Source organism: Apteryx rowi, unplaced genomic scaffold (assembly GCF_003343035.1).
Source record: "Apteryx rowi isolate R43461 unplaced genomic scaffold, aptRow1 scaffold_448, whole genome shotgun sequence".
Taxonomy (NCBI): domain Eukaryota; kingdom Metazoa; phylum Chordata; class Aves; order Apterygiformes; family Apterygidae; genus Apteryx; species Apteryx rowi.
This window is the reverse complement of record NW_020450703.1, coordinates 115,466-141,925: the sequence shown is the minus strand read 5'-3', so window position 1 is coordinate 141,925 and position 26,460 is coordinate 115,466. Positions and strand designations below refer to the sequence as shown.

Genomic DNA, 26,460 nt, shown 5'->3' with positions numbered 1-26,460 from the left:
CTTGTTACATGATCATGGATTCGCAAAGCAGTTTGGAGAATGAGGTACTGCAATTATTCTGGCTGATCACATAGAAATTTAATCCACAGGTGCAGTACTTTGATCAGATCCGACATAGGTTAATATTTGTCTGTGAGTTTTAAGTTATCTGAACCCCCCTAAAAATGTTCTGTGAGTCTGACTTGTCATATTTACTTCGCTTCCTACAGTGTTTTGTTTGGATCAATTTTTTTCAACCTAAACTCTTAATCTTAGTTACTAATACTTCATTTACTTCTTCCCTTTCTTTCTGAAATCTGTCTTGCTAGTAGATGTGACTTTTTCAGAAGATTWTTTTTTTGTGATTTTGATATGTTTACTTTGGTGTATCCAGTCTGCTTGAACATTGCACTCAGCTGTGAGAAATGAAGAAATAAAATGTAAATAGTTTGTCTTCTGTGTTTCAGTTATTTTGTGTCTGGCTGTTTCATGTTTAGAAGTTCGTATTTTCAAACTTTAAGGGCCAGAAATCAATGGATTTTTTTCCCTTTTTGAGAGCTGAAGTTCTTCTGTTATAAGATCCCAAGGACTAGAGTTCTAAAGATTCCCCCCCACTCCAGACCTTAGACTTTGTGATTTGTGATAAAATTTTTGAGTGCTGGTAATAGAGATATGAGCACCAAATTGTGATAGCTTCTGATAAAACAGCCTAAGAAAGATGAGAACTGAGTCTGAGGCTCTCTAATTGCCCATATTCAGCTCTCTGAACAAATCCTGTGTCTCCTTTTCAGCATTTACCTTAATCTAGTCTTGTAAATCTTGTAGATGGACTCTCTCAAGAAACGTTCTGTTCCTAGTATGTGCTATTTCACCTGTTTTCTCCTCACCCTGTTCTTTTGTCGTTTAAGTTCTTCTGGACAGATCCACGTTGCCTTATTGACCTGTAAAGTAGCACATTCATACAATCAGTGCCTTAACAGAGACTTCAGAAGTATCAGAGTATCAGTATAAAAGAAGGGAGAAGATCAGTATATCCCTATTCTGGGCAGTTTCCTCTCCTTGGAAACTACCAGCATGACTGTTCTTACCTGCCACAGCGGTATTGATACACGCACCAAGCCATTTTGACTACTAGCTGTTGTGCCATCCAGAGGTGGTTTAGACTGAAGAAAGGGCCAGTGTCTGGAGTGTGTTTCTTCGAAAGCCTGCAAGCGCATCTGTGCTGTGGCTTAAGAGGTGATAATTGCCTATTGCTGTAAAGCCAGTCCTGTAACTGTTACTGAGCAAGCTCCACTGGCTTTTCTGTAAGGACTGTGGAGATGAGGCTGCTTCTCATGTTCACATTATACATTTTGAAATCTCTCACAGAAACATGGAATAGGAAGCTTATCAAAAGAGCACAAGAACGTGCATAGCAAATCAGAAATATCCTGCATCAGATTGTAGCTGCTAAGTGGATGCTCAGATGTAAGCTGTAAGAACAGCATAAGCAGATGGGATGCTTCTGGGGTTCTTCCCTCTCTGTATATGACTCACTTCCAGTTTTCAGCTGTTCTCAACTCATGGACTTTCCAGTCCAGACCTGGTTTCTATGTGCTGAGTAGTTTTCAGTGGGTGCTCTTCTGTGAACTGCGTGTGGGTTGGTATCCACTTGAACTTTAATTTAGGCATATCAACATTTTTATATATCAAGCATTTACTTGTTAAATTAGTATTTGTGTAACTTGAGATAATATTCCATGAATGGAGTTCTTAAGTAGACAAGAAATATCAGATCATTTATGGAATTGAAGGAATTCTTGGAGCATTACAGATAGGAAAATGCCCTTTTTTAATACTAGTGCAGATAGAATAGCTTTGAAGTGGTTTAAGTGCATCAAGACTGAGGTGCTAAATATTGGTTTAACCAATGTAGTGTAACTAAATCCCTGCAAAAATTGCGCAGACATGTCCTGGTTTGAAATGTCTCTATTAGTTGGGATTTTTTCAAAGTCAACTTAAAATCATATTTGTCACATTTGCATGATGCAGCTGAGATCAAAAACATATTCTGTGCTGTTCATATTTGTGATTGTGATAATTTCATGTATAACTTCTCTTTTTTCCTGTATAATCAGCTATTCTGACGACTTAGACTTTTGCGGGTGTTTTGTTCAGTATAATGGCATGTGGCAAGGAAAGTTGAACTGTGTTTGCAGGTGCTATCGCAAGAGTCCTGTAAAGCCAGTTTGCGCAAACTTGTAATGTGTACAGTTACTTACTTGCAGTTCTTTGTACTGTTTTTTCTCTCTTTCCCACCACCTGAGTTAAATTAAGATTAGGATATGTCAAACTCTACAGTAAAGAATTAACGTCATTATTTCAGTAGTGTTTTGTTCGTAAAGAATCTAGATTCTTAAAATTGAGATGATTATTTAATCTTTTAAAGTGAGTTATCTCCCTTACTTATAAGAGCTCCTTAGCAGGCTTGCAGGGTCCATGGGTCCATGGTCCCAGACTACGAGCTGGGCTCATGGAAAGGGTTCCACCACCTTTCCTGCACTTCTTAATTAATGTGATGGTAGACCAGTAAGAGCAGCACTGTCAAGAAATGCTGTTCTAAGCTGAAAGGGAACATTGTCCCTAGTTTTAAAGTCTTAAGCTTTCATTTCTTTCCATGATGGTGCATTTATTTTATTTCTACAATTTCATTAGAAAACACCACCACCATGCCCAAAACCTACAGCTTTACTGTATAAACAGTGCATCTTTCTAATAATCGTACCTGCTAGTACAGCAGTAGAAAATTAACTTTATGGTGACAGAATTCTGACACAACTCAAAGCTAAGTGTTAGATGTATTTTGAAACACAGGGTTTGTCTGTGTGCTTTTTTAAACTGTTCATTTAACAAAGATGGTAGAGAAGGGATATGACATACAGGATTTTTCTTTAGTCATATTTCCCTTATGCTAATAGGACTGGAAGTTACCCGCTTCCAAGAGAATGCAGTCAGTTATTTCAGTACTTTTCTCCTTTATTTTGTCTTTAACCTAATGTTAATTGAAGGTGGGCTGGTATTTACACACCAACCAATTGTGGAGGAGAAGTCATTGCTTTGTATGTTTTTCTATTTAAGTGGCTAATAATAAACTTAAGTTCAAGTTTCTTTTTCCCAAGCTGTGGGAGAGCTCAGCCATGGATTCAGAGCCTGAGCTTGCACAACTAGCTGGTCTGAAGTTCTGCTCTATTCCTTCTTAGGAGTGTTCCTGTAGGGGAAGTTCCTATAGGGATGAAGTTTACCTTTGGGGTGTAGAAAACTAAGTAAGGTCATGTGCAGGTAACTGAGTTATTACAGTGTTGTCAATCCCCTTAGGTTAAGCTGTCACTGTAACAGACATGGTATCTCGGATATTTAAATTACTAACACAGGAACTAAAAATAAAACTTTTTTTTTTCTTCCTCCGAGTTAGGAAATGTTTCTTCTCACTCGAGTCTTAGGACAATAGAAAACACTAGCATAAAATGAATGTGCAAAATTCATGCATCTGGAGATGCGTGTGCACATACCTATGTCTTCTTATCCTAAGTAATTGTTATTACAGTGTCTATAAAGTTACAATTGTCTATAAAACAGTATTATTATCGATTCTTCTTGGTGTTATACATTATCACAGACATTGGTTTAATATTCTTCGTGGAGGAAAGAATGGTGAATGGGGCTTCTTTTTTTTTCCTCTCTTTCTTTAGAAATATGACTTACAGCTTATTCTGTGCTTTCTTTTGCTTCCTGTAGGCTGGCACCAATGCGATTATATACACTGTCCAAACGCCATTTTGTCCTGGTCTTTGTAGTATTCTTTGTTTGTTTTGGTTTGACAGTCTTCATAGGAATAGCAGGTAAGGATGTTGTCTTTTTTAAAAGATTAAGTTTTTGTTTGCTTTGTCTAAATGTGTTGGTATTTACAGAGGTACTTAGATGCTAATGAGCTTAGTGCCCCTGAGATCTCTGAGGAGGTATTGCTGTAAATCTACATCTGGTATTTACAGGGAGGGGTGACTGTTTCTTCTGTCTCATTCTTTCAGAGAAGTACTACCTACACAGATTTGGTATTTGCAACTGCTTTGCAGGGGAGAGTAACTAAAGTAAAAGAGAAAAGCTTCATGGTAACATAATTTTTCACCAGACTGCTACATTAATTTTCTTATTTGTGTGTCAATCTGTAAAATGGTGCTGCTAATACTTGTTTTGCTCTGAGGAAGTTGATGATTGTTTGTAAAGTCTTACAAATTTTGGGTGATAAGTGCCACAGAAATATAAAATATTTTAGTAATGTAAAAATATGAACTTCTGTTGTTGAACATACATGAAATTAATTCTCTAGTTTTGAAGACCTCTGAGAGAGTCATGAAATAATATGGAAGACTGAGCACCATTAGTGGCTGGGTACTTATCCTGGAGACCAGAGATATTTGTGGAAGTTTGGTCTACAAAGATGCAGAGTGTCATTAGGCAGATTGAGAGTATGAAAAGCCTTCTGTATTTCATGCCAGAGAACTTTTCCAGGTCCAAAAGGCACTTGAAAAAGAAGTCAGCACACTCACTTTCACTAGAGCATTGCCTGGTGCATCAGGGTAGCTTTGTCATCACAGAGGTAAAGTGGGCAGGCAGGGAGAGGGGAAGGGAGGGAATGGTTGTACTCATTAAGCAACTCCTTCCTCCCCTGCTTTGGGCATAATTTTAAGACTTTATCATCTCTCCCGAATTTACTAATTATTTCCCCCTTAACCAGGGTTTTCTCCTGTGTCACTCTCTGACAGCTCTCTTGAGTGTCCCTAGGGTTGTCTCTACCCGTAGAGTTGTCTCTACCTGTACCCCATCCTACGCTTCCCTTTAGAATGAGATGGCCCGCAGAGTCCTGTGACTCAACCTTTCCTGCCTGCCTTGGAAAGAAGCGATGGTTAATTTGAGGCAGCTGTTTGGGTTTTCATGTCCCTCCATGCCTCATAGGCAGTACACTCTTCATAATAGCATTAAATAATAAAATCTATCCACAAAATAGGACCTTTCTTTTCTGCTGTTTGATTTATAGTAGAAGCCTAAGGTCAAAACAGACTGTTTTCCAGTTCATAAAAATAAAATACTGATATGCCTGTGACTTGTCTAATGACGCTGAAGGGCATTACTTGGCCCCTACAATATTACGTAAATACATTTATAAAATCACGTCTTACATGAATGATTAAGCAAAAAACCAGAATGACTTAATTTAGTGTCATTTCCTATTTGGCTTAAAAAGTGAGCCATACTTGCAGTTTTGTGTTTATATATGATTCTTGTGTATTGACAGTTGCAAGAATGTGACAAACATTTTGATTTGAGACGGGGCAAAGAGCAGTGTTCCTGGAAGAGAAAACTGAGTGTTTTATTCCTAGTGAGTAGTAATCCTTGAAAGCGAGCTCTTAGTGGTGTGCCGCGTTGTGTCTGCCTGTGCACTGATGTGATGCCCCGGTGCCCTTGTTGTAGGGGACTTGGCTGCGGTAAGCCATGCTCGGTTGTCTGTTCTGTGCTGGGGTCCAGTACTCATTGCCATTCCCTTCAGGAACTGGCACTGCTGTGGGATACTTGTCCTCAGCAGACTGGTTTGCTGGATAGCTTTGCTGACAGAGCAGGGATGCAGTTCATTGTTAGAGCTTAATTATTTTTAAAAGAATGCTGTTTACCTTGGGAGGAGAACCAGTGAACACTTAAACTGTGATGTTTTTCATGGGTTTTGTTGACAGCTTCCTGCTTCCTGTGAATAGAGGGAGGGGTGCTCCCAAAACAGTATTCACTCGTTACAGGGTGCAGTCTGAGTAAAACTCACCAAACCCACTAAGTAAATGAAAAAGCGGGAAGATACATTCATGTCTGCTGTGCTACTTGTATATGCCATTCCCCATACTCAGCATCTCTATCTGCAGTTTGGGAAGCCTAGCAGAGGCCTTACCTCTCATCTGAGAGAAGATGGTTTAATCTGAGGTAGCTGTTGCTCTCCAGTTCTTGTAACTCAGGACAGGTGCAGAACTTTTTTTTGCAAGTTGCGCTTACTCTCTTTCCCTTTTCTCTGTATGCCCATGCAATCTTTGGGCATCTTGAGACAAGTCCAAGGAAAATACAAGATGCGGAGCTTGTTTTCTGTACCTGAGCGTAGTTTTTCTGTTCACTGACTTAGCGTGGTTGTTTGCTTTCAGGTATGGTTCTGTTGACTTGGCAAGACCAAAAGGAAAACAGCAGTGTTATTTAATCACTGTTTTTTAATAATGTACATCCTTTTGGTCTGTTGCTTTAAAAAGCTTTAATATATTGTCTGTTAGAAAAGCAGCAGTTACCGCTGTAGAACCTCATTAATTTTTTGTTTGCTGTTTTTAAAAACTGGGATTATGACTATTCTGCTCCAGTATTTTTTAATATCTTCTAGTAAAAAAAAAAAATCTCTAAAAAGGATCATTCTTTATTGTTTTTGTTAACACTTAATTACTGGAATATAATGACATATCAACTGTGGCCACTAATTGAAATGTCACTCTGCTTTTAAAACAAAAAAGAGCTTTCCAAATAACAATCTGGGCAGTTTTGTATGTGCTTGAGAGCTGAAAAGAGTTAGAGTGCTTATAGAATCCCAAGCAACGCTGTTTAGACTGTTTATAGCTGTTTAGTGTTTAGAGCTGTCATGACAGCTAACCAAAAATACTTCTTGCCTAGAATGAGTCCATGTTGCTTGTTTTTAAACTCCCTTCCTTTCCGTTGTTTCTTCATATTAACTTAGAACTCCATGGTCTTTTTGAATAATTGGTTTTCTTGCATTTTTTTTTTAATAACAAGTTTGTGGCTGAAACAGTAATTATTTTGAGGGTTAATAAATTAGATTAAGTTGCCAGACCAAATAAGTAAGGGGAGAAACCATTTGGGTAGGGAAATATAACTGTGATTGGGAAGCCTCTAGATGACCCAAATACACACATATGTGTCCCACCTATGTTCCTACTTGGAGTATATTTCCTCCATGGCCCTCCGCTTTACCTCTTCTCCCAAGTGCCATGTGTTCTTGCATACTTAAGAAGGCAAAGGGGAGACCTTATTGCTGTCTACAACTGCCTTACTGGAGGATATAGAGAAGATGGAGCTAGACTCCTTTTAGAGGTGTGCAGTGATAGGACAAGAGGCAACAAAAGCAAGTTGGAACATTGGAAATTCCAGTTAGATATTAGGAAAAAAATTTTTGCCATGAAGATGGTTAAATACTGGAACAGATTGCCCAGTGAGGTTGTGGGAATCTCCGTCCTTGGAGGTGTTCAGGACTTGACTGGACACAGCCTTGAGCAGCTTGATCCAATTAAACCTATTTTGAGCAGGGGGTTGGACTAGATAACCTCTAGGGTCTCTTCCAACATAAATTATGACTCTATGGTTCCCCTATTATTGCATACAGAATTAGAGGCAGGGTGTGGGCAGACAGATGCATTTGATTAGTTTTTGTGAAGTGTTACTGTATCCAGAATGACTGGAGGAGTAGCTGGATGAAAAGTCTGGGAGTGAACTGAACATCTGCCACAATAATTGAACATGAAACTCCATTGACTAAATGGAGTGTGTGTTTTAAGAGAAATTCTTTATAGAACTTTTATGCAATTAATATTTATTTATGTGAATATATATGTGTGTATGTATATGTGTGTATGTGTGTATATATATATATATATACACACATATACGCGCGCACACACACACACACACACACTTTCCTGTAGAAAAGGAGGGCCCAATCTGAGTAGTCTGAGAACTGTCCTAAACAGACATGTAGGTAATTTTGCTTGAACAGACCAATATGATCAAAATCCAGCGCTTGCCACAAAGTACTGTTATTGTGATTATACAAGCAAGTACTCTACAGATACACAAAAAAGACACTAGTGTCATGCGCTCAGATACAGTGGGATGCTTTTTCCCTAGCATCTCAGCAGTGAACACAATGCAATATGAACATTATTAGCTAAGTATATCAGGTAACGGTAGCAGTTTGGTCATAGCAACTTGGGAGTTCAGTGCAATCTAATATGCTGTTTTTTCAGGTGTGTTTTCCAGCCCTTTGTTGAGCTTCAGGCTACTGTACCAACGGTGCTATTGGTGCTTAGCTAGCTTTTCTATGGCTGAGTACTTTCATGACTGCAGTGTATCCATACCTTAACATGAGAAAAATACCCAGTGGTTTGGTGTAGTAGTTTAGAGCAGGCATGCAGGGTTTCTGACCTAGAGTTTTTGATTTATAATATATGTAAACTGTGTAATCATGCTCAGAAACACTATGGCAGAAATGCTTAAAGGAAATTAGGTAAGGAGGAAGAACCAGGCCAAGGTTATTAAGATATTTATATGTCTAAGTGACTTACCTCTCAGCTTAAACATTGGCAAAGTGGGCTATTATTTACCTGCCTCCCAGGGATGCTTCGTAACTATTTTGTCCAATCTTTTGAAATACTGTATTTATATTGTTACTTATGAGTAATATATTTCAATATTCCTTTTTTTCCCCTCTTCTATATCGTATAGGTCCTAATGTAATTGAAACTTCCGTAGCAAGAACTGACTTAAATAACAGCCTGAAGGTAAGAGTTAATATGTATTGTTGGATTACATGAATGACTTTATTTTGTGACATTTGTTAAACATTGCCCCCTCCCCATCACCCTCCTGCTTTAAGATTATTTTAGGCAGTTAGATTTTTAATGGAGTACTACTGGGCTACATGGTGCTTTCCAACTTGAAGTAGAACGTGTGATATTTTTACGACCACTGTGGTGTTTCAGGAGTGACACCACAGCAATTTCTAGTCTTCTGTGAGCAGGTCACTGGTGGGCAGGTGAGGCAGGGAATTTCATGATGGGATGACATTTATTCACAGTAATTCCTGATAAAGTAACACTGAGTGTTGATAGGATTCCCTAGTGAGTGCACGATGCGGATTCTTGTAAAGGCCTAGAAAGAGAAATTAAGAGCAGAAATGGAAAAACAATGCTCTCGGTGACAACTGATAATCACCTTCCTCTGATTTTTCTTTCTGTCAGCTAGGAAGGAATGTTTCTTTTTCATGTGAATTGTTCTCTGTCAGGTGACCAAGACAGTGAGATCCAGCTTCCTAACACGAACCTTCATATTCATTTCCTTGAAAGCCTTCATATTAAGCTTTCATTTTGGTTCTCAGTTCTTCTGTCTCTATTTCTGCCTAGCTCTTCACTGTCAACCTCATATCTAAAGTAATTTTGGTGAAAATTACTGAAATTTTTTTGGGAGTATAGTTTCTTTAAATGCACTGACTTTTTTTTTTTTTTTGATGTGTCTGTTAGTCACATGTATATGTTTAGATTGGTAATGTATTTTGGGTGGATTTAAAAAAAAATCTGTTTTTTATATCAAATAAGAAGTCTTTCCTGCATGTAGGTTTTATCTGTTAATGGTATCTTCAATGATTTTGAAATTAATATAGAATTTTTAGAAAACCTAGTGGAAAATTAGCTGCCATTTTCATACTTAGAGTTGTAAAGGTTTTAAACTGTGAAGCAGTTTGAGGGCCAGAAATCTAACTCTTCACATAGCGTGCTAAAAATAATTTTTTATATTTTCAGGCTAAGTCTCAGGATTTTGTGTTTTTATCTCTACATTTTTTTGCTGCTGCTTTTATGTGCTTTAAGTACTCATACCTTTCCTGAATTCAGTGCTGTGCCAAAGATGTATGCTGTTTGAACTACTTCTCTGAAAGACTTATTAAATTTAAAGTAATTAAGTTAGTTGGAGTGTTATTCATACTGTCAACACAGTAGCATGTATTAAATCTACTCCCCAAAAGGTTGTCACACATAGCTGTACGATGCGTTACATATCCAGATGTATGATGTAACAGAATGACTGGTGATAACCTTGTGGGGTTTGTGTGTGTGTGTTTGTTTGTTTTACAGCTGAAGCCATTTAATTTAAGTTCACCACCACTGTCTACTTACAATCAGCAACTGTGGCTGACCTGTGTAGTTGAGCTGGATCAGCATGATGGTGAGAATCTTACCTAGTTTTTCAGAAAACAGCTGTAGTAACCTAATTACATATACAATATCTGTAATTTCATGCGTCTGTCACGTATGTGATGCTGTGGTTGCTGGGTTTTTCCTCTGAAATAGTCTCTCCCTTTCTATCCCCTGCCCCCCGTAAAGACATGGACAGAACTAGTCTTGAGGCTTGGAGGCAGCAGGTGTATGGAATAAGTTGTTTGTTATTTCTGTGAAAACAATAGTATATGGAGAATCTGTGTCTCTGTTCCTGCCTTTTTGTGACTATTAGATGTGTAGATTATAATAATATTAATTATGCAATAAAATGACTATAAATATTTGAGAAATATTGTATCAGAAATTGTTAATCTGTCAAGATTCAGTCCAGGCATTTGTGACTTACTGCCTGAATATATGAATAAGAAGTATGATTTCTTTTTTTCCCACTCCAGTAAAGTATAACTGAATAACTTCCAGTAATCTTTTGACATTTTATATGTTTTGAACTCTATTTGAGATTTCATATATGCATGTAGCAATAGCTTAATATTTTCTCTTTAATTACAGTATCCCTCAAAAAGAATGTTACTATGACTGTCAAAGTGCTTGGGGTGGTGAAGGATGGAAGCACGCCATATGTTAATAATCAAGTTCACAACCGGACAAGATTACTCAACTGTGCACAAGTATGTGCCTTTTTAAACAAAATTCTGATGCAGAGCTTTTTCTTTTAAAACTTCGTGTGCATGTTATGTGACATCACAATTGAGAAGCATGTATCTGATGAGGAGATCTCAAGGAAGAGCTGGAGTAAGGTTTCGTTTATGATAGCAACTGTGCTAGTAATCCTGAGCCAGATATTTACCTACTTTTTTTTTATTATTATTATTGTTGCCTTACGTGACTCGTGTGTATTACCTCTTGTTTCTTGTTAGCCTCGCTCTCTGCCAGCCAAGCAGTGTGTGCTGCGTAGTCAGTTTAACAGATTAGCGGTATTGCAGTAAGGGGTATTGTAGTGGAAGATTGGGTATTGGGCTCCAGGGGAGAGAAGAATTCTCAGCCAACACCTAGCAGAGTGTCTGGCTGAAATCCTCTAGAATCTGTGTTCTGAAAAAGCCAATTTTCTTTCTATCTGAGAGAAAATGTTTAAAGTTTTGAGTTTCTAGTATAATTTTAACTGAAATTTTTAAACTTGATTCAAATCCCTTAGGAAGGGCATAGCTTAAGTTTTTTCTGGTAAGCATATATCATGAATCAAGTGTTTGGGACTTTTTTATATATAAAATCTACAGAAATTAGAGAACTCAGTGTTTCTTTAGATTTAATTGCATGCAGCAAAAGACTAATATACTTGGGTTTTCCCTTTCCGTATGCTAACTTTAAGGAAAAAAAAAAAAAAAAAAGAATTAGTACGAGATTGCTCCATCTCACCATCTGGTGACCTAGAGTTTGACTGATAGAATTATCCAGATCCTCCCCAGAGCTGCAGACAGTTTCTTTTGCCAGTTTTAGTGAAAAGTTAGTCTTATTTATTGGTTCAAACTTTGATCCTGCTGACTCACTTTGTTGATTTCTTCTGCTTTATTTGATATCTTTGAAGGAATACTGTATCTACAGGGCTTGTTTGAGTAAGTGTTCTGACTGATCAAGATTGGTGAGACAGGTAATAAGTATCATCCATATCTGACCATTTAAAAACAAAATTTTCAGCCTATACTACCAGTGCATATTGTGAAATAAATTGAAGGCTGTTACATGCTATTCTTCATTGTGTGTGTTCACAGAAATGTACTGAAATCATTGTTGCTCACCTTGGCTACCTGAATTACACTCAGTACAACATATTTGTTAACTTTGAAGATCTAAATAAGTTAACTTATACTATCCAGAATATTACTTTCACAGTAAGTATAAAGTTATCTTGTTTTTGAAGATGAAACATAAAGATGCATCATAATTAAATTTCCTATCACTGCTAATGTCAGAGCTATTGTAGCATTTACTGTTAATAAGGTCAATTTGCCTAACACTATGGGGAAAGATTTTTCTTTCAGAACAGCTAATGCTGTTTGCTGGGACACATAATTTTAGTTTAATTCCTGGAAGATAATTAAGAGTAGGCAAGCTAGGCTAGAACATCTGGTTTTCTGCATTTGCTTATAAAAGTGTCGGCTCTCTAAAGCGTGGTATCTTTTTAAGCCTTTCCAGTTGCTCTATCTGAATTAGCATGATTTCTCCAGACTTTTCAAAAGCATGGGCTAGAAAGATTTAATGAACTCAAAAGCAAATGAAAAAAATTTTTGACTGTGCTTATGAAGAACAAAAAAATGCTTATTCAGCTAAAATAAGCAGGCAATCCTTAATGAAATAACTAGCTCAGTTCACGGCACTAATGAATGTTTACAAAATATTTGCTTTGCCAGTGTGTGCTGAGTGACTCCAGAAAGAAGTTTAGAAACATTTGCATTAGGAGAAAATGGAACTAAGCTGAATTTACAATATGGGTTACTATGTTAACTTGCATCTCTAAGTAGCATTCTGTGTGTCAGAGCAGGTAGAAAGCAACAAGCAAGAATATTACTGTAAAGAAAAAGTGGGTTTTTTTTTAATATGCTGAGTGGACTCTCTGTATATTAATATTTACAATACTCTTGTGTATAAAGCACATTATTAATAATAAGCTATATTAAAAAAAAAAGACTCTCAAACCCTTTGCTTAGTCCCAGATTTTAAGCAGGGTGAAGTGTTGGAGCATTTAGTGGTTCGGTTTGTCATCTTGCTTTATAGGCTACCTTTAAGGCAGATTTGCATGCAAAAACAAAAAATACCAAATCCAAAGCCCTGCTTGCCCACAGCAAGTAGAGTTATTGATTTACTTTATTATTACAATGGTTTGTAGTGATCCCAGCTGAAATCACAGATTGGCTAGTGTATAAGGGGATTCTATATATATAATTTTCATTCTAACTTTACAGTTTAAAAACACCAGACAGAAGTCAACAGACTAATTACATAGTGAGGTAAAGCTTCTTGTCAGATGGCAAAGCATAGGTTGTACCAGGGCTTATACTTTTCAGAAGTGGTTTCAAAAGAGAAGCATGCAGGATATAAGATAAACCATCAGCAGAGCAGAGTTTATGCAAACTGATGTGTTAAAATTAATATTTCCACACTCATAACAATTAGAGGAGAAAAAGGAGCATTTTCTGCATTACCTATGAAAAAATCATTATTTCTCATTAGCTCATTTGTTTTTCCTTTACTTGATTTCCCATTCCCCCCCCCCCCCCCCCCCCCAAAACAAGAGAACAAGCTTTAAGAAAACATGTTCATTACAGGAAGCATGCCTACCGTATCAGCTTCTTCATAATCAATTTATGCATCTGACCTTTGAAGTAAAAAGGAACATACTGGGTTTAGTTAACTATTGGAATTCAGACTTTGAATTAACATGAGATTAAAACCAATGAAAAACATCCTCTTTGTCCTGATAAGTGCTTTAACATATGACAGCACATTAAGTATGCTACAAAATTGCAGGTAAAAAAGAAGGAAGGATGTTATGCTGCTTTAGTTATCTCTTCGTTGGGTAGTCCTATATTTTTCAGAACAAGCTTTAACTTGGGGGAAAATGATTATGATTTTGTCTTCATCTTTCCCTGGTGACATGGTGGAATTTAATTGTACTTTTAAACTTTGAAAACCAAGAAAACCTTTCAGTATCTGCAAGAACTGTTTTGACAGGTTGTGTATGACATCAAGAACTAATATTGTTCGTGGGCTATTTTTTTCTGTTTTCTTGTAGTGGAAGACCTACAATCCAAATTTTTCACAGGTGGAAATCTGGTTCCGATTTGTGTTTGTAGTTCTTACTTTCATGGTCACGGTAAGATTTTGTTTCCTTCTGTGTAGGCAGCTGATGACATTTCTTTTTAATGCTGTGTTTAGTAACTTAACCCCTGGCCGTAGAGTTAAGATATCACTGAATGTGTGCAAACAATGTTTGTAAAGATGCTTATTCTGGTGCTGCCTTTGTTTTTGCAAGTGGTATTAAAGGGCATTAGGAAAACAGGACAAATGGGGAAGGCTTGTTTTTCTAAACTCTGATTTTGAATTGAACACAAAGAATTTTGCTCAAACAAAGGAAATTCTGATTAGAGGTTAGAAAAAAAAATTTTGTAGCGCAGGTACTCGGACACGGGAACAGGTTGCCCTGAGTGTTTGTGGGCTTTCCATCTTTGAAGATGATCAAAACTCAGTTGAATATGACCTTGATCTAACTTCAAAGCTGGCATGGCTTTGAGTTGGGGGGTTGGACCAGATGACCTCCAGAGTCCCTTCCAACGTAAATTACTCTATGATTAATCACCTCTGACCCGATTTTGCCCATGAAAAAGAAGCATTTTGGAAAAACAAACAACACAAAAACTAGAACAGAGAGTTTCAGAATAAAGGAGCTAAAGCACTTAACACTTGCATGGTATTTTTCTCACATATGTGATGTCACTCATATCAAGCAACTGTGAACGTGGTATAGAATCTTTTTTTCTTAATGGGTCAGTTTAGGCAGAAGTTGTTGATGGTGTGTGAGCAGTAATTAGGCAGCATTTTTCACACAGTGCTGATTTGCCCAGTAGTAGCTGGTTTCCTTTTGAGGTTGCCTGAGAGAATAAGTAATTTACACGGGCGTAAGCCAGCAAAATGGGGGCAGAAGTAGAAGCTTAGAGACATGGCTCCTGTTTTACAGTGTCCTCAGTACCAAAGACCTCTTGAAGTAGTTTGCAATGTGCTATGGTATTTCTTTACTCTGATTAAAACYATTAAGGCTGTTTTCTTTCCTTTATAAAATTGGGTTTTTTGTTTTATAGTGTCTGTTTGCACATTCTCTACGAAAATTTTCCATGAGAGACTGGGGTATTGAACAGAAATGGATGTCCATCCTTCTTCCCCTCCTGCTACTTTACAATGGTACTTGTATCCTGGCATTTTTATGAAAGCTCCTTTTTTATTTAAAAAAAAAAAAAAAAAAGCAGCTTGGCCTTCAACTTGTAAGCAGCTGTTTATAAGACTTCAGAAAACTTCACTAAAAAAAATCAACACTTTAAGTGTATCAAATTCAAAGGCATAATCATTAGGTGGATTTCATTCTTGTCAGTGATCAAAATGTCAATTCTGTTTCTTTAAAACTCTCAGTAAAATAAGTGGCTGCAACCATACTGAAACTTTTGTATAATGACATGTAGATGCAATTGCTGCATATTTACCTAATAAACCTTACTTCTTCATTTTTCAGATACTCATGCTTTAGTTAAAAATGGAAACTGCTTTTAGTCTGCCTTGTAAACCACATCAAATTCTAGTGCTGTCTAGCAGTATTAAAAGAATATTTGGCTTTCAGTCATGCTATGGTAAATTTTTTAGGTCATCACCAAGAACAGCAGTTTAGCAGAAGATCTGATAAAACATGCACTCTTCTGGAAACCTTGGCAACCATTTTAGAGTATTGCTGCTAGATGCTTCATTTCCTTTGTAAATTGCTTTAAGATACAGCAAACTTCAATTTCACTTATTGGTGTAATTTGAAGAACCTGGTTATTTATTTCTCTGAAGATGGATTCTGCTTTACTTCATAATGGAAAAGATTGCTTTTTCCCCCTCTGTTAAACTGTTTTTCTTATTCTGTTACAGATCCATTTTTCCCCCTTTCTTTTTTGGTGAACAGCTGGTTTCCTGGAATGCTGGATGATCTATTCCAGTCACTGTTCCTGTGTGCGTTGTTGTTGTTCTGGCTTTGTGTCTACCACGGTATAAGAGTGCAGGTAGGGGTGCAACAGTATCTAACTAGTATTTGCTGGGAAAACACTACTTATTTTTCAGTTCTCTGAAAAGGTGACAAAATTAAAACCTGATTAAAAAGAAAAGCTGACATTTATTCTATGCTCAAAATACAATGCGACACATGAGGCTTTGGGATTAAAATGATCCATGGTGAAATAGATTGTCTTGACGCTACTATGCCTGAATGAGATAGATGGGACAGTTCACTCTAAAATATTGCAAGACATATTGCAGAATAAAGATGCCATTATGCTTTGTTCTTGCTTAAAGGGTTTTGTTGTTGTATATAGTGGTAGTTTGCTTTCTAACCACTTTAAAATATTGCATAAGAAAAATATGAATTCTGGAGCATGTTCCTATAGCTGCAGTATCAATGAAATAGGTGAGACCTTATCAGTAGGATGCCTGAAATCTGCTGTATCTTAAATTTAACACAAATGATTACAGAGTTTTATGTATTCTCTAATAATCTGTGCAGGCTGAAAATATAGAGGGCAAGTCTCTTGATCTAGTTGAATGAAACAAGAAACAAAGAAAATAGTTATTTCATTGTGTCAAGAATGAATCAAATTTCAAATGTGGGTTCATTCCTTAACCACTCTACTGTCATCTTAACAGGGGGAAAGGAAGTGCTTGACTTTCTATCTGCCCAAATTCTTTATTGTTGGACTATTGTGGCTGGCCTCTGTTACATTAGGAATATGGCAAACGTAAGTAATTTAAAATTTAGTACAAAGGTAATGAGCTGAAAGTATTCAAGAATTAGAAAATTGTTTATAATTAGTAGTATTTGTCTCTTAACACTTTGATTATGATTTAGGAATGGATAAATTACAGTGCTCAAGTTCTTATCTCTTTCCATTTTGCAAATTGTGACTGACCTGAAAACAGAATTCTCCATGGATGATTTAGTAGTACCTAATTCTATAAATCGGAGTGAGAGATAGAAAACACCACTTTATCAATATGTTCTGGCTCCCTATAATACACCCTCCAGCACTATGTCCCAATTAGCTTTTAATGTTCCAAGCAACAGTTTCTCTGCAGTTAGTTATGACACAGTTTGATGAAACTTTCTCAGCTGTTCAGCCTGTGTGTTTGGTATTGATATTGCTTAGCCAAGCTATGCTATTTCTTCTCAAAACTCAGTAGCTCTGTTTTGCTTAATTTTTCTCTCCTCCTGCAGTCTGATGTGTTAACATAAAGGGAGCAGTATTTCCCACCCAGAAAACTATCTCAATTTTGGTACATTTGTAGATTTTGAAACCGTGCTAGTCTCAACTGTTTGCCTCTTATTTTATTTCTTCAAAGGAAGAAATCTCCTAGCCTTCTCCATGCCATTGTTCATCGTTGAAAGCAGTGCAGTTGCAGGAAATTCTGGTGCTATTGCCCCACCAGCAGAATTGGTATGAGGGAAGGGCTTATACTGCAGTTTTTGCTTAAGGATAATCTTATCACCAAGGATGAACTTCAAATGCTAAATCCCAAAGGCTTGTAGGAATTTATAAGATTATGCAACTTCTAAAAAGTAAGTAGGGAGACGAGAGCTGCTGACAACCCAGATCCTCTATATTCTTTGAAAAGTGGGGTTTGAGAAGGAGGAGGATGTCATGTAATGTAAATTGTCATGGCTCTGTTGGAATTAATGGCATTGCACCAATTTACACAGACAAAACCTTTAGTTATAAACTTTGTATAATAACGTGAAACCTCTTGTTTGTTAGGGGGTTTCTTGGTCAGTAAACTTTTTTTTTTGACCTTGTGTTTTGTAATGATGTAAGTACCACTTTTTCATTTTGAATCTTTTCTAGTGTTAATGAAGTACATGATCCTACATACCAATACAGGGTTGACACAGGTAACTTCCAGGTAAGTCGGAAATGTTTTCCTGCTATTAAGTTGTTATATGTAGTTAGGTAATACAAGGAAGAGGGTTTTGTTCTTCTGTTAAAATATAAAGCTCATTCTAGAGAATACCAATGCTGGCCAGGTGGTCTTATTGTGATGAGGGTACTTGAAATGTTTCCATTTTGCTTTATATCACACACTGGCTTACATAGTGTGCCTTATTGAGCTCCATCCCAGTGAGAACAGTAAACTGTCTTCCAATAACCTTGGGCATCTGGAGGCTCAGCAGCAGAAGTATAGTCAGGGATTCATGACTCTTGGGACTGAAAGACAGTTTTTTAAGCCTCTTGTTAAGTCAGTTTGTACATCTCTATTCTTGCCAAGATCCTCTGTCCTAGTAAATTTCTGCTTTTCTTGCTGTAGGGGAAGATCTGATTTATACAGCTTCATGTATCATCTCAGGAGCTATGTTTTTAGACAAACACTGAGATTCAGCTCATTGTGAACTCAGTGAGCAAAATGACCTCTGCTATTAAACATCCTTTCTTTACATTCCCTGTTCCCCAAAAACTACAGCCATCCTCATTTTCTACCTCCTTTCATGGGCCTAGTTTCCCTGAAGAAAATTTCATATTGTGTTTGGGAAATAATGATTTCTATTGGTAGGGTATTATGAAGAAAGAAGGAATAGGCCAAATCTTGTTAAATAACAAAAAGTAATATTCTTTTCATAGGGAATGAAAATCTTCTTCCTTGTGGTGGCAACCACATATGTTCTCTACCTTTTGTTCCTGATAGTAAGGGCATGTTCAGAACTTCGTAACATGCCTTATGTTGGTAAGGAGTATTTCCTTTGATTCTACTCCGAACAGGCTTTTTTCTTCCAGCCATAGGTGTAAACTCTCAAATAACAACTTTTCTCAATTTTTTTTCAGATCTCAGGTTAAAATTTCTGACTGCATTAACCTTTGTAGTGCTTGTCATTAGGTAAGGTTTTTCAAAGTACATTTCTCAGAACTGTAATTTTTATAACTTTTTTTTCAGGGCTTTGAATACATTTTGTTGATAATAAAATTGTCAGTGAAAGTCAGGAATGGCTTTTTAATATGAGAGCTATGGTGAACATTTCTTAATTTTTGAACCATTTTTGAGGCTTTTAGAGCTAGCTTTATATTAAATCCATTACCATAGTAATATGTTGCAAGATTTGGAAATTCACTCAAGCAGTGATGTTTTCTGTACTGCGGAGAGGTCTGCAGTGCACTATTCATTTCCTTTGGAGTTTTCTAAGCTTCCTGGCGGAAGCTTAGAATAAGGTTTTTAGATTATGGTTAGCGTTTGTCTCCCCTGCCTCAAGCTGTTATTTCAAATTGCTGTTGTCTCTTGAATTGTCTGCAGTGGTTGAAATCCAAGAAAAGTAAACATGTTTCTTTCCCTTTCCTCAGTTGATTACTGAATTTTAATTAAAAAAAAAATCATTCTTATTTTAGAACTATGAAAACAAATGTGTCTTAAAATAAATGCATGTCATGTTAACATAATTACTTTCTCATATACTGTTCTATCAAACTACTATTTCAATGTTGCAGTTTAAAACATATAGGCATACTGTGTCTTTAAATTTTTCCACAGCATTGTTATACTCTATCTACGCTTCGGAGCACAAGTTCTACAGGACAACTTTGTTGCTGAACTGTCGACTCATTATCAGAATTATATCCTTGTGATATTGCTCAGAGAGGAATATTAATCTGTGGGGTTTTGTTTGTTTGTTTTAAAGATGATGATTAAAGATGGTGTATCTAGGGACTGAGACCTTTGCTTTCCAGGTGGACTTTTGAAGTTCAACTCCTGATGGAATTTTCACGTTGTCATTTTCTACTGGCTATTCTTAAGGATTATCAGCTGAGACAGTTTCAGTCTAATGTGCTTACTTCATAACTGCAATTGATACTCTTTTAAAGGAATGAAGGCCTAGATATGCATACATTCAAGTTATTTTAACAAGTTATAGTGAAAAATGTTATTATATTTGATTGCTGCCTGAATTCAGTTTGCTGTATACCTATCAATTGGCATGCATACCAAAATACTTGAGAAACTATTAGTTTAGAAATCACTGAAGGTGTATTTGTGTATTGTTGCTAGTCTGTGGGTAAGAGGTCATAGCATAGAATTTGAATGACTTGAGAGAGACTGTTTCTGATGCCTGTATTTCTGGATCCTGACTATAAGATCCTAATTCATTCTACTTTCTGAAAGTGTCTGTGTGACTGCAACTGCTTCTGTTACCGATAAGTTTAGATATGTGTTGGGAGCTAGTACAAACCAGTATTTAAAGCCTTTAGCGTTTTCCCAAATTGAAGGCAAGAACCCATCTTTAGAGTTCTATGTCTAGATAGTCCTTTCTCCTTCCTTCTCAACTGCTATGCCAATCAAATACTTTTCTTTAAAAAAAAAAAAAAAAAAAAAAAAGGCAGCCCCCCCCAACTTCTCACTAGCTCGGCTTTCTTTCAGCAATGGAGGCAAAACTCTTTAATTTTATCATGCACTCTACCAAGAATAGACCTTATCTCAGCAAATAATACTTGCGGTAAAATTAAAGCTTTGTCTTCAGTGTGAGCTTTACCTCAGAATAGCTTGGGCGCATTAGTTACCATTCAGTTTAAAAAATACAATTTTATTTAGCCTTTCATGTTCTCAGACTTTAACTGACATCTTTCCATTGAAACAGCTTACCTATGGTTTATGTCTTGTTTTAAAAGTTAATATGTATGGAGCTATATTGAGCAATATCCTTGACAATTATTACCAGCAGAATTCTTATCATTTTATGGTTTATTGAACTTTTATCTCTACACGTTAGCCTTTGTGTATTCCCCCTCAAAGAATGCGCTATATGGTAAGTGTAAGCAGTTGTCTGTCAAACTCGCATGACAAGAGCTGGCATGTTAGCAGATAGTGTGTAACATCATCATATTTTGGTTGTCTCATTACTCTTTCAGTTTGCTTTGTATTAACATAAAGGAGAAGCTGCACTGCTTCTGAGCAGTTTAGTATTGGATGCTTAAAAGAACGCATAGCATGTATACAACTAATCAGCTATACTAGAATTCTTATGCTCTTTGATGAAGCTTACAGCCAATGTGATGTTTGTATATAATGCTGTAACTTTTGAAATGACTCACAGGTAACCCTTAAAGAGTAACAATACTTCACTCGTACTTTATTCTAACAACAAGGTTAATGTATTGGTATACTGACAAACTTGACTCTGAGATAGATAATACAGAGATGGAAAAATAGGAATGAAGATGATCTCTAATATGGGAAGAGAGATAAAGGGAGCACACAGTCCTCCATGGGGAATTTTGGGGAACTCTCTGGGGAGAGGGAGATAAAGGGATGAATCTGTGGCACTTGTGTTTTTTGTCTTCCTAAGTAAAAGGTGTAAATCTGATTCATGTGCTGTTTATACAGTATTATCCCTCTTTTACAGATAAAGATTCTGTAAAATAAGTATTTATACTGAGTCTGTTTTCTACTTTAAATATGGAGTTCAAAATATACTGGGGAGTATGCAGGAGGAAGGCGCTAAATTGTGGAGCTGGTTATTTCACTCTAAGCTTTCTAAAATTGAGATGAATGGAACTATTACAGAAAGATGTAATTTTTCCCTTAGGAAGGATGAGACAAATGGCTGGATGAGGATAAATTTTTTTAGCTGAATTGAAAGAAGTATTAGTACATAGAAGATCTGAAGTAAAAAGCTGCCAGTAAAAAGATGTTTGTGTCAAATTACCGGATCATATTTTACTTGTATACAATTATGAACTGTAGCTAAGCAGCAACAGATTATGCCAGGAGTGAAGGCCTTATAGCAGGTAGAGGGAATTGTCATAAATTTCCAATGGACAATATGTGCTTCCTTTCATCTCATCATAAAGTTACAAGTCCTTCCTTCACCTATTACAAAGATGAAAAATAATTGGCTAGTCACTAACTTACATACAACTTTGATCTACTATTTTTGTAGCTTAGGAATAACCACAAGGATCATGAAGTCTACACTTTTCAAATAAGGGTATCTTGACTTCATTATTCTGAAGTGCAGGTTGAAATAATATGGACATTAAAAATTGCATATAGGAGGAAATCTGCTTATATAATGTGAAGCATATCTGTCTGAAAATATGAAGAGAGAGTTATGTCATCTCCTTCAGTCTTAAGAAAAACCATTGTGTTGTGGTTGAAGAGTAAAGAGTTTAAAGGAGAGAATTCTAGTTTGGATGTTGGATTGTAGTCACGGCTGTCTTAGAAGCTGTTGAGTCTGTTGCTTTGGCTAGGTTTATAAATGTAGGTTTATAAATGAAATGAGCTAAATTAACCCTTGTTTGTATTTTTCCAGAATCACAATTGAAAGACAATCCTGCTTTTTCTATGCTGAATGATTCAGATGATGATGTGATTTATGGGTAAGATCACAAAATACCTACAGAGAGTTATTTCTAGCGTGTTGTTTTTGTAATTTTTTTTTTTTTTTTGCATTCATTAAACAACTGAGGGCTTTGTAGATTGTTAGTGAAAGTAGTGTGCCTAAAGAACAAAAGCATAGCCTTATTCTGGAACTGAAATGCAATGAGAATGCGTGCCATTTTGGTTTTTCTTTTTTGGTTTCTAAAAAGGGTTGGCATGGCACTGATACAAACAAGTAGGTAAATATTAGGATACTGGCAGGATATGGAGTGAAGGCAGCAGAAGATGTGAAGGGGGAGGACTTGCTTTTAAGTCAGGAAGGACTGCAGGAGTCAGGTGGGAGTTAGCAAAAAGGCAGATCATGTATAAAACAGCCATTGCTGCAGAGAAGGAAAATGGCTCTTCTTAAGTGCCATCACTTACTGAAACAGGAATAATGGAATCTAGCAAAACTTTCTGGATTTGTGTACGAGTTTGTGATATGAGAATTATAGTAGCACTTAAAACCTCATCCAGATCAGGTGTTTCTGTGCTAGACACTGAACAAATTCATTTTGATGGTTTCACCTCTTACCCAAGGATACTGAAGTGGCTGTAACAGTGAGGATAGGGATAATACTGAAGTGACCTGATTAAGTTTGTGCATAGACTAGCTATATGCATTGTCTGAGGTAAGTTGCCTTTGTGTAGTTTGATGAGTAGTGGTGGTACCAGCTTGCTTCTCTTGTAATGTAAAGAAGCCACTACTGACAAGTAGTACTGAAGCTACTGTAGCTACCGAAGTAACTTTTATCATGGATCTTCCTCTGAAAAGCAGTCACATATTTTGTTTGAATCCTTAACAAGGAAGCAAAACAGATGCAGGGTTCTTACCCAAATAATCCGATGCCCCAGTGTATTCTTAGAGCTTTCCTGTTTGTTTTAGACTGAGTAACTCATCACCACAATCAGAACTTCTAAAAAAGCTCTCTTTCACAGGAGTGACTATGAAGAAATGCCACTTCAGAATGGCCAAGCTATTAGAGCCAAGTATAAAGAAGAATCAGACAGTGATTGATTGATTAAATGTGGACAGACTTGCTCAGCTGGGATCAAAGCAACTTTTTAAGTTTTCCTGGATGGACCATTTTCTTGGCTTTTTTACAGCCTGTTGTTGTCATCTGAACGCTGTCTCCCAGGAATGACATCCCACTTCTATTTCTGTTTACGGAGTTAAAACCGAAAAAAGAATGCTTGAAAGGGTTGTGGAGGAAATTTAAAGAAACCAAATATTTTTACAAGTCTTATAAAATCTCTGATAGCAGGATGTTTGTGGACTAAAATCTTCAAGTCTGTTTCCATTTAGAGGTGGCAATGATTATATGTTGATTTTAAAATTGCTTCCTTGCTCTGTGTGTGTGTGTGTGTGTTTGTTTTTTGTTTTTTTTTTTAAGGATTACATACAGCGTACTGTCTTTAATCTCTTGCACTTGTGCTAGCTCCTTTGAATATTGTCCATGGCTGTGCTAAGTGCCTCTTTTCCTTTCCCTTTTCTAAATTACTCATTTGAGCTGGAGGCAGGGAATGATGTGCTTTAGGTTTTTTTTTTATTTTTATTTTTAATTATTATTATTACTATTATTTTTAGAAATGTAAGAAAACACAAGCTTTCCATTTCTCCTTTGAAGAAGCAATATTGATTTAAAACCTTTGAGTTAATTTAAATATGTTTGTCAGATGTGTTTTAAGTGCAAGATATGTGCAAATAGTCAAGTTCTACTGAGCCAAAATATAGACTTAGTAGTGCGAAATAATTTGTGTAGTATAGGTTTAACATGCTTTACCACCACAACAAAAGTGTTTCCCTCCCCTGCCCCCTTCCCAAACAACCCTTTCAAATGAAACTATCTAGGCAGCAGCAAATCTCAGAAGGAAGCACAGTACTATTTAGTCTCATTTTTCTGTATTGTGGAGAAGATTGTTACACTTACAAAGTATACAGTATAAAGTTTCATAGAGAAGCAGAGTTGCATATTTCTTAACATTTCATTTTTAGAGGCTTTTTCTACATCAGGATTTTCCATGTAGTTGTGAGTGTTAACAGGGCAGTTAATCTACGTTCTAGGAACAATCACGACTACTCATGTGTTGAACTTGCGTAAGAGTTGGCTTTTGAGCATGTTCTGTGCATACTTCAACTACTTTTTCCTTAGGCATACCACAATTGCTACCTATACAGGTAGATATTTTTACTAGTATATTTTGTGATTATCTGTATTCCAGTCTGCGCTGGGACAGTTACATGGGAATTCAGTATTCCTACTACAATGCTGCTGCTCCTCTATTTCAAAAATTTTTTTTTTTCCTAGTCTCCCACACCACCATTCAATTCTATATTTAAGTGAATGCTGTTCATTTCTAACTACTTTGTATACTTTGTACTTGACCTGTCTGAAAGTCTCTCTTTTCATGGATTTATAATTGCTATATAGTCTTGTAAAATTTCTCTGCCTTGCTGCCGTATAGAAGACTCTAAAAAGCAATGACAGTGATATGAAGGAGCAATGGCAAAAGCATTAGACAGTAATACTGGCTTACACTAGGGAATTGTGCTCATAATTGAACTAGTTTAAGCATAAGAGTGCAGTGAAGTCCTACTAGATATACTGGATCATACTGGGGGAAAAAAGTATAGACTTGTTCTGCATTTAAGCTACACCTGTTCTAGACCATTCCAGTTATTGCAACTGGAGTTGCATACAGTGTCTTGGTACCTGTTCAAGATCACTGAGGGGAGACTTCACAGGAGTGCAGCTTGCTTACAGAGGACCAGAGGAACTGCTTCATGTAGTTGCATCCTTGCTGTCGTAAAAATAGTTCAGATTAAATCAGTGTTCTGTTGAAGATGACTGTGGTAAGATACTTACTGTGTGTGTATGTGAAAACTTTCTGAAATTACACAGAGCTGTGAAATTTTTCAAGGGTGTTTGGAAGTTAAAACTTACGTATCAAGAATAATTTATTTGGTAGAAGCCAAAGTACTATCATATGGATAAAGTAAGGAGACTGCTGGAAAAGAAGAAGGCTTTCTCCTTTAATTTCTTAGTTAGTAGGTGTTAGTTTTAGAACACATGGGAAAAAATTAAAGAGGTGTTTCAAGTTAGGTTGTTTTTTTGGTGAACTGTGATAAGCTCTACCCCTACCATTTCCTTTTAGACTTTTTTTTTTTTTTTAACAAGTAGGAGAGATGATCTTTTTATCCTAAAAAAGGAGAACCCATTCTCATTTTTATTTTTCCCCAGATGACTGTCTTAGGGTGTACAGCTGTTTGAATTTGCAGTCAGACTTGGGAGCCAACTGGATGACCTTCATGTACCCCAAATCCCTTTGACTTCCATTGGAGTAACAGTAGGTACAGGAATTAGGTTTTCAGAAATCAAGATCTACATGATCCTGACGTATTCAGATCTCTTTGGCTCTATTCTAAATTGTTTTGAATAGATAAAATGTTTTATTTGACAAATGTGCAAAGTGTACTAATGTTTCTTATCACAGTCTGAGCTAGTTGTTACAATTAAACCCCAAAATATAGTGTCATGTTTTGGGATTTCATTAAATGAAGAAAGCATTTTTAATCTAACCTTGAGATGACGATTTTTTTTCTAAGCTGTTCTCAGCCTATTTCATTTCCCATTTTGTCTGCATTAATTTTTCTATATCACTACATTTAAAATGGAAATAGAATTGGTAAAAAAGGGAAATGTACATTTCAAAAAAGTATCTCACTGCAAAAATATTAATATCCTTAAAAATTTTTTTTTAGATATTATATTTAACCAATTTTGGTCATGCAAATAGTTTTGTATTTCAGAAGTGTTAGAGCATGACAGTAAGCTTAGTCAAAGCACCAGGACGTCAAATTCAGTATATGGTAAAAAAGCAAAAGCAGTGAAGCAGATCAGGAAATAGTTTTCCTAGCAAGAAATTTCCATTTCTCTCTTCTTATCTATGAACAATTGGAAAGCAGAGACAGTATTTGAGGAATGTTACAATACAGATTGTAAACAGCTTGGGAGTAGGTGGCATAATTCACTTCTGAGTGATGCTTTAGTAACCTAAGGGTGAAACAGAAGGGATCTGGATAAGAGACTAATCTAGCTTTCATTTAGTTAACACTAAAGGAATTTGGTATTTCCAACCCTATTGGAACTGTATAAAACGAGAAAAGTATAGAAAATGGCCCCAGAGTATACATAATTACTGCTCCAAATGAGATGCCTTT

At 36.5% G+C, this 26,460-nt stretch overlaps 1 protein-coding gene across 1 annotated transcript; it reads left to right on the top strand.

Moving 5' to 3' along the window:
- On the top strand, positions 1-25,865 carry TMEM181 (transmembrane protein 181). Its single transcript, XM_026077097.1, has 17 exons — positions 1-44; positions 3,754-3,857; positions 8,548-8,603; positions 9,951-10,041; positions 10,605-10,723; positions 11,822-11,941; positions 13,843-13,923; positions 14,906-15,005; positions 15,726-15,856; positions 16,494-16,585; positions 17,687-17,744; positions 18,458-18,560; positions 18,659-18,710; positions 19,356-19,438; positions 20,536-20,625; positions 22,132-22,198; positions 23,178-25,865. The coding sequence occupies exons 1-17, from the start codon at positions 40-42 to the stop codon at positions 23,254-23,256; spliced, it is 1,431 nt and encodes a 476-aa protein (XP_025932882.1). The 5' UTR covers positions 1-39; the 3' UTR covers positions 23,257-25,865.
- The last annotated feature ends 595 nt before the right edge of the window (positions 25,866-26,460 follow it).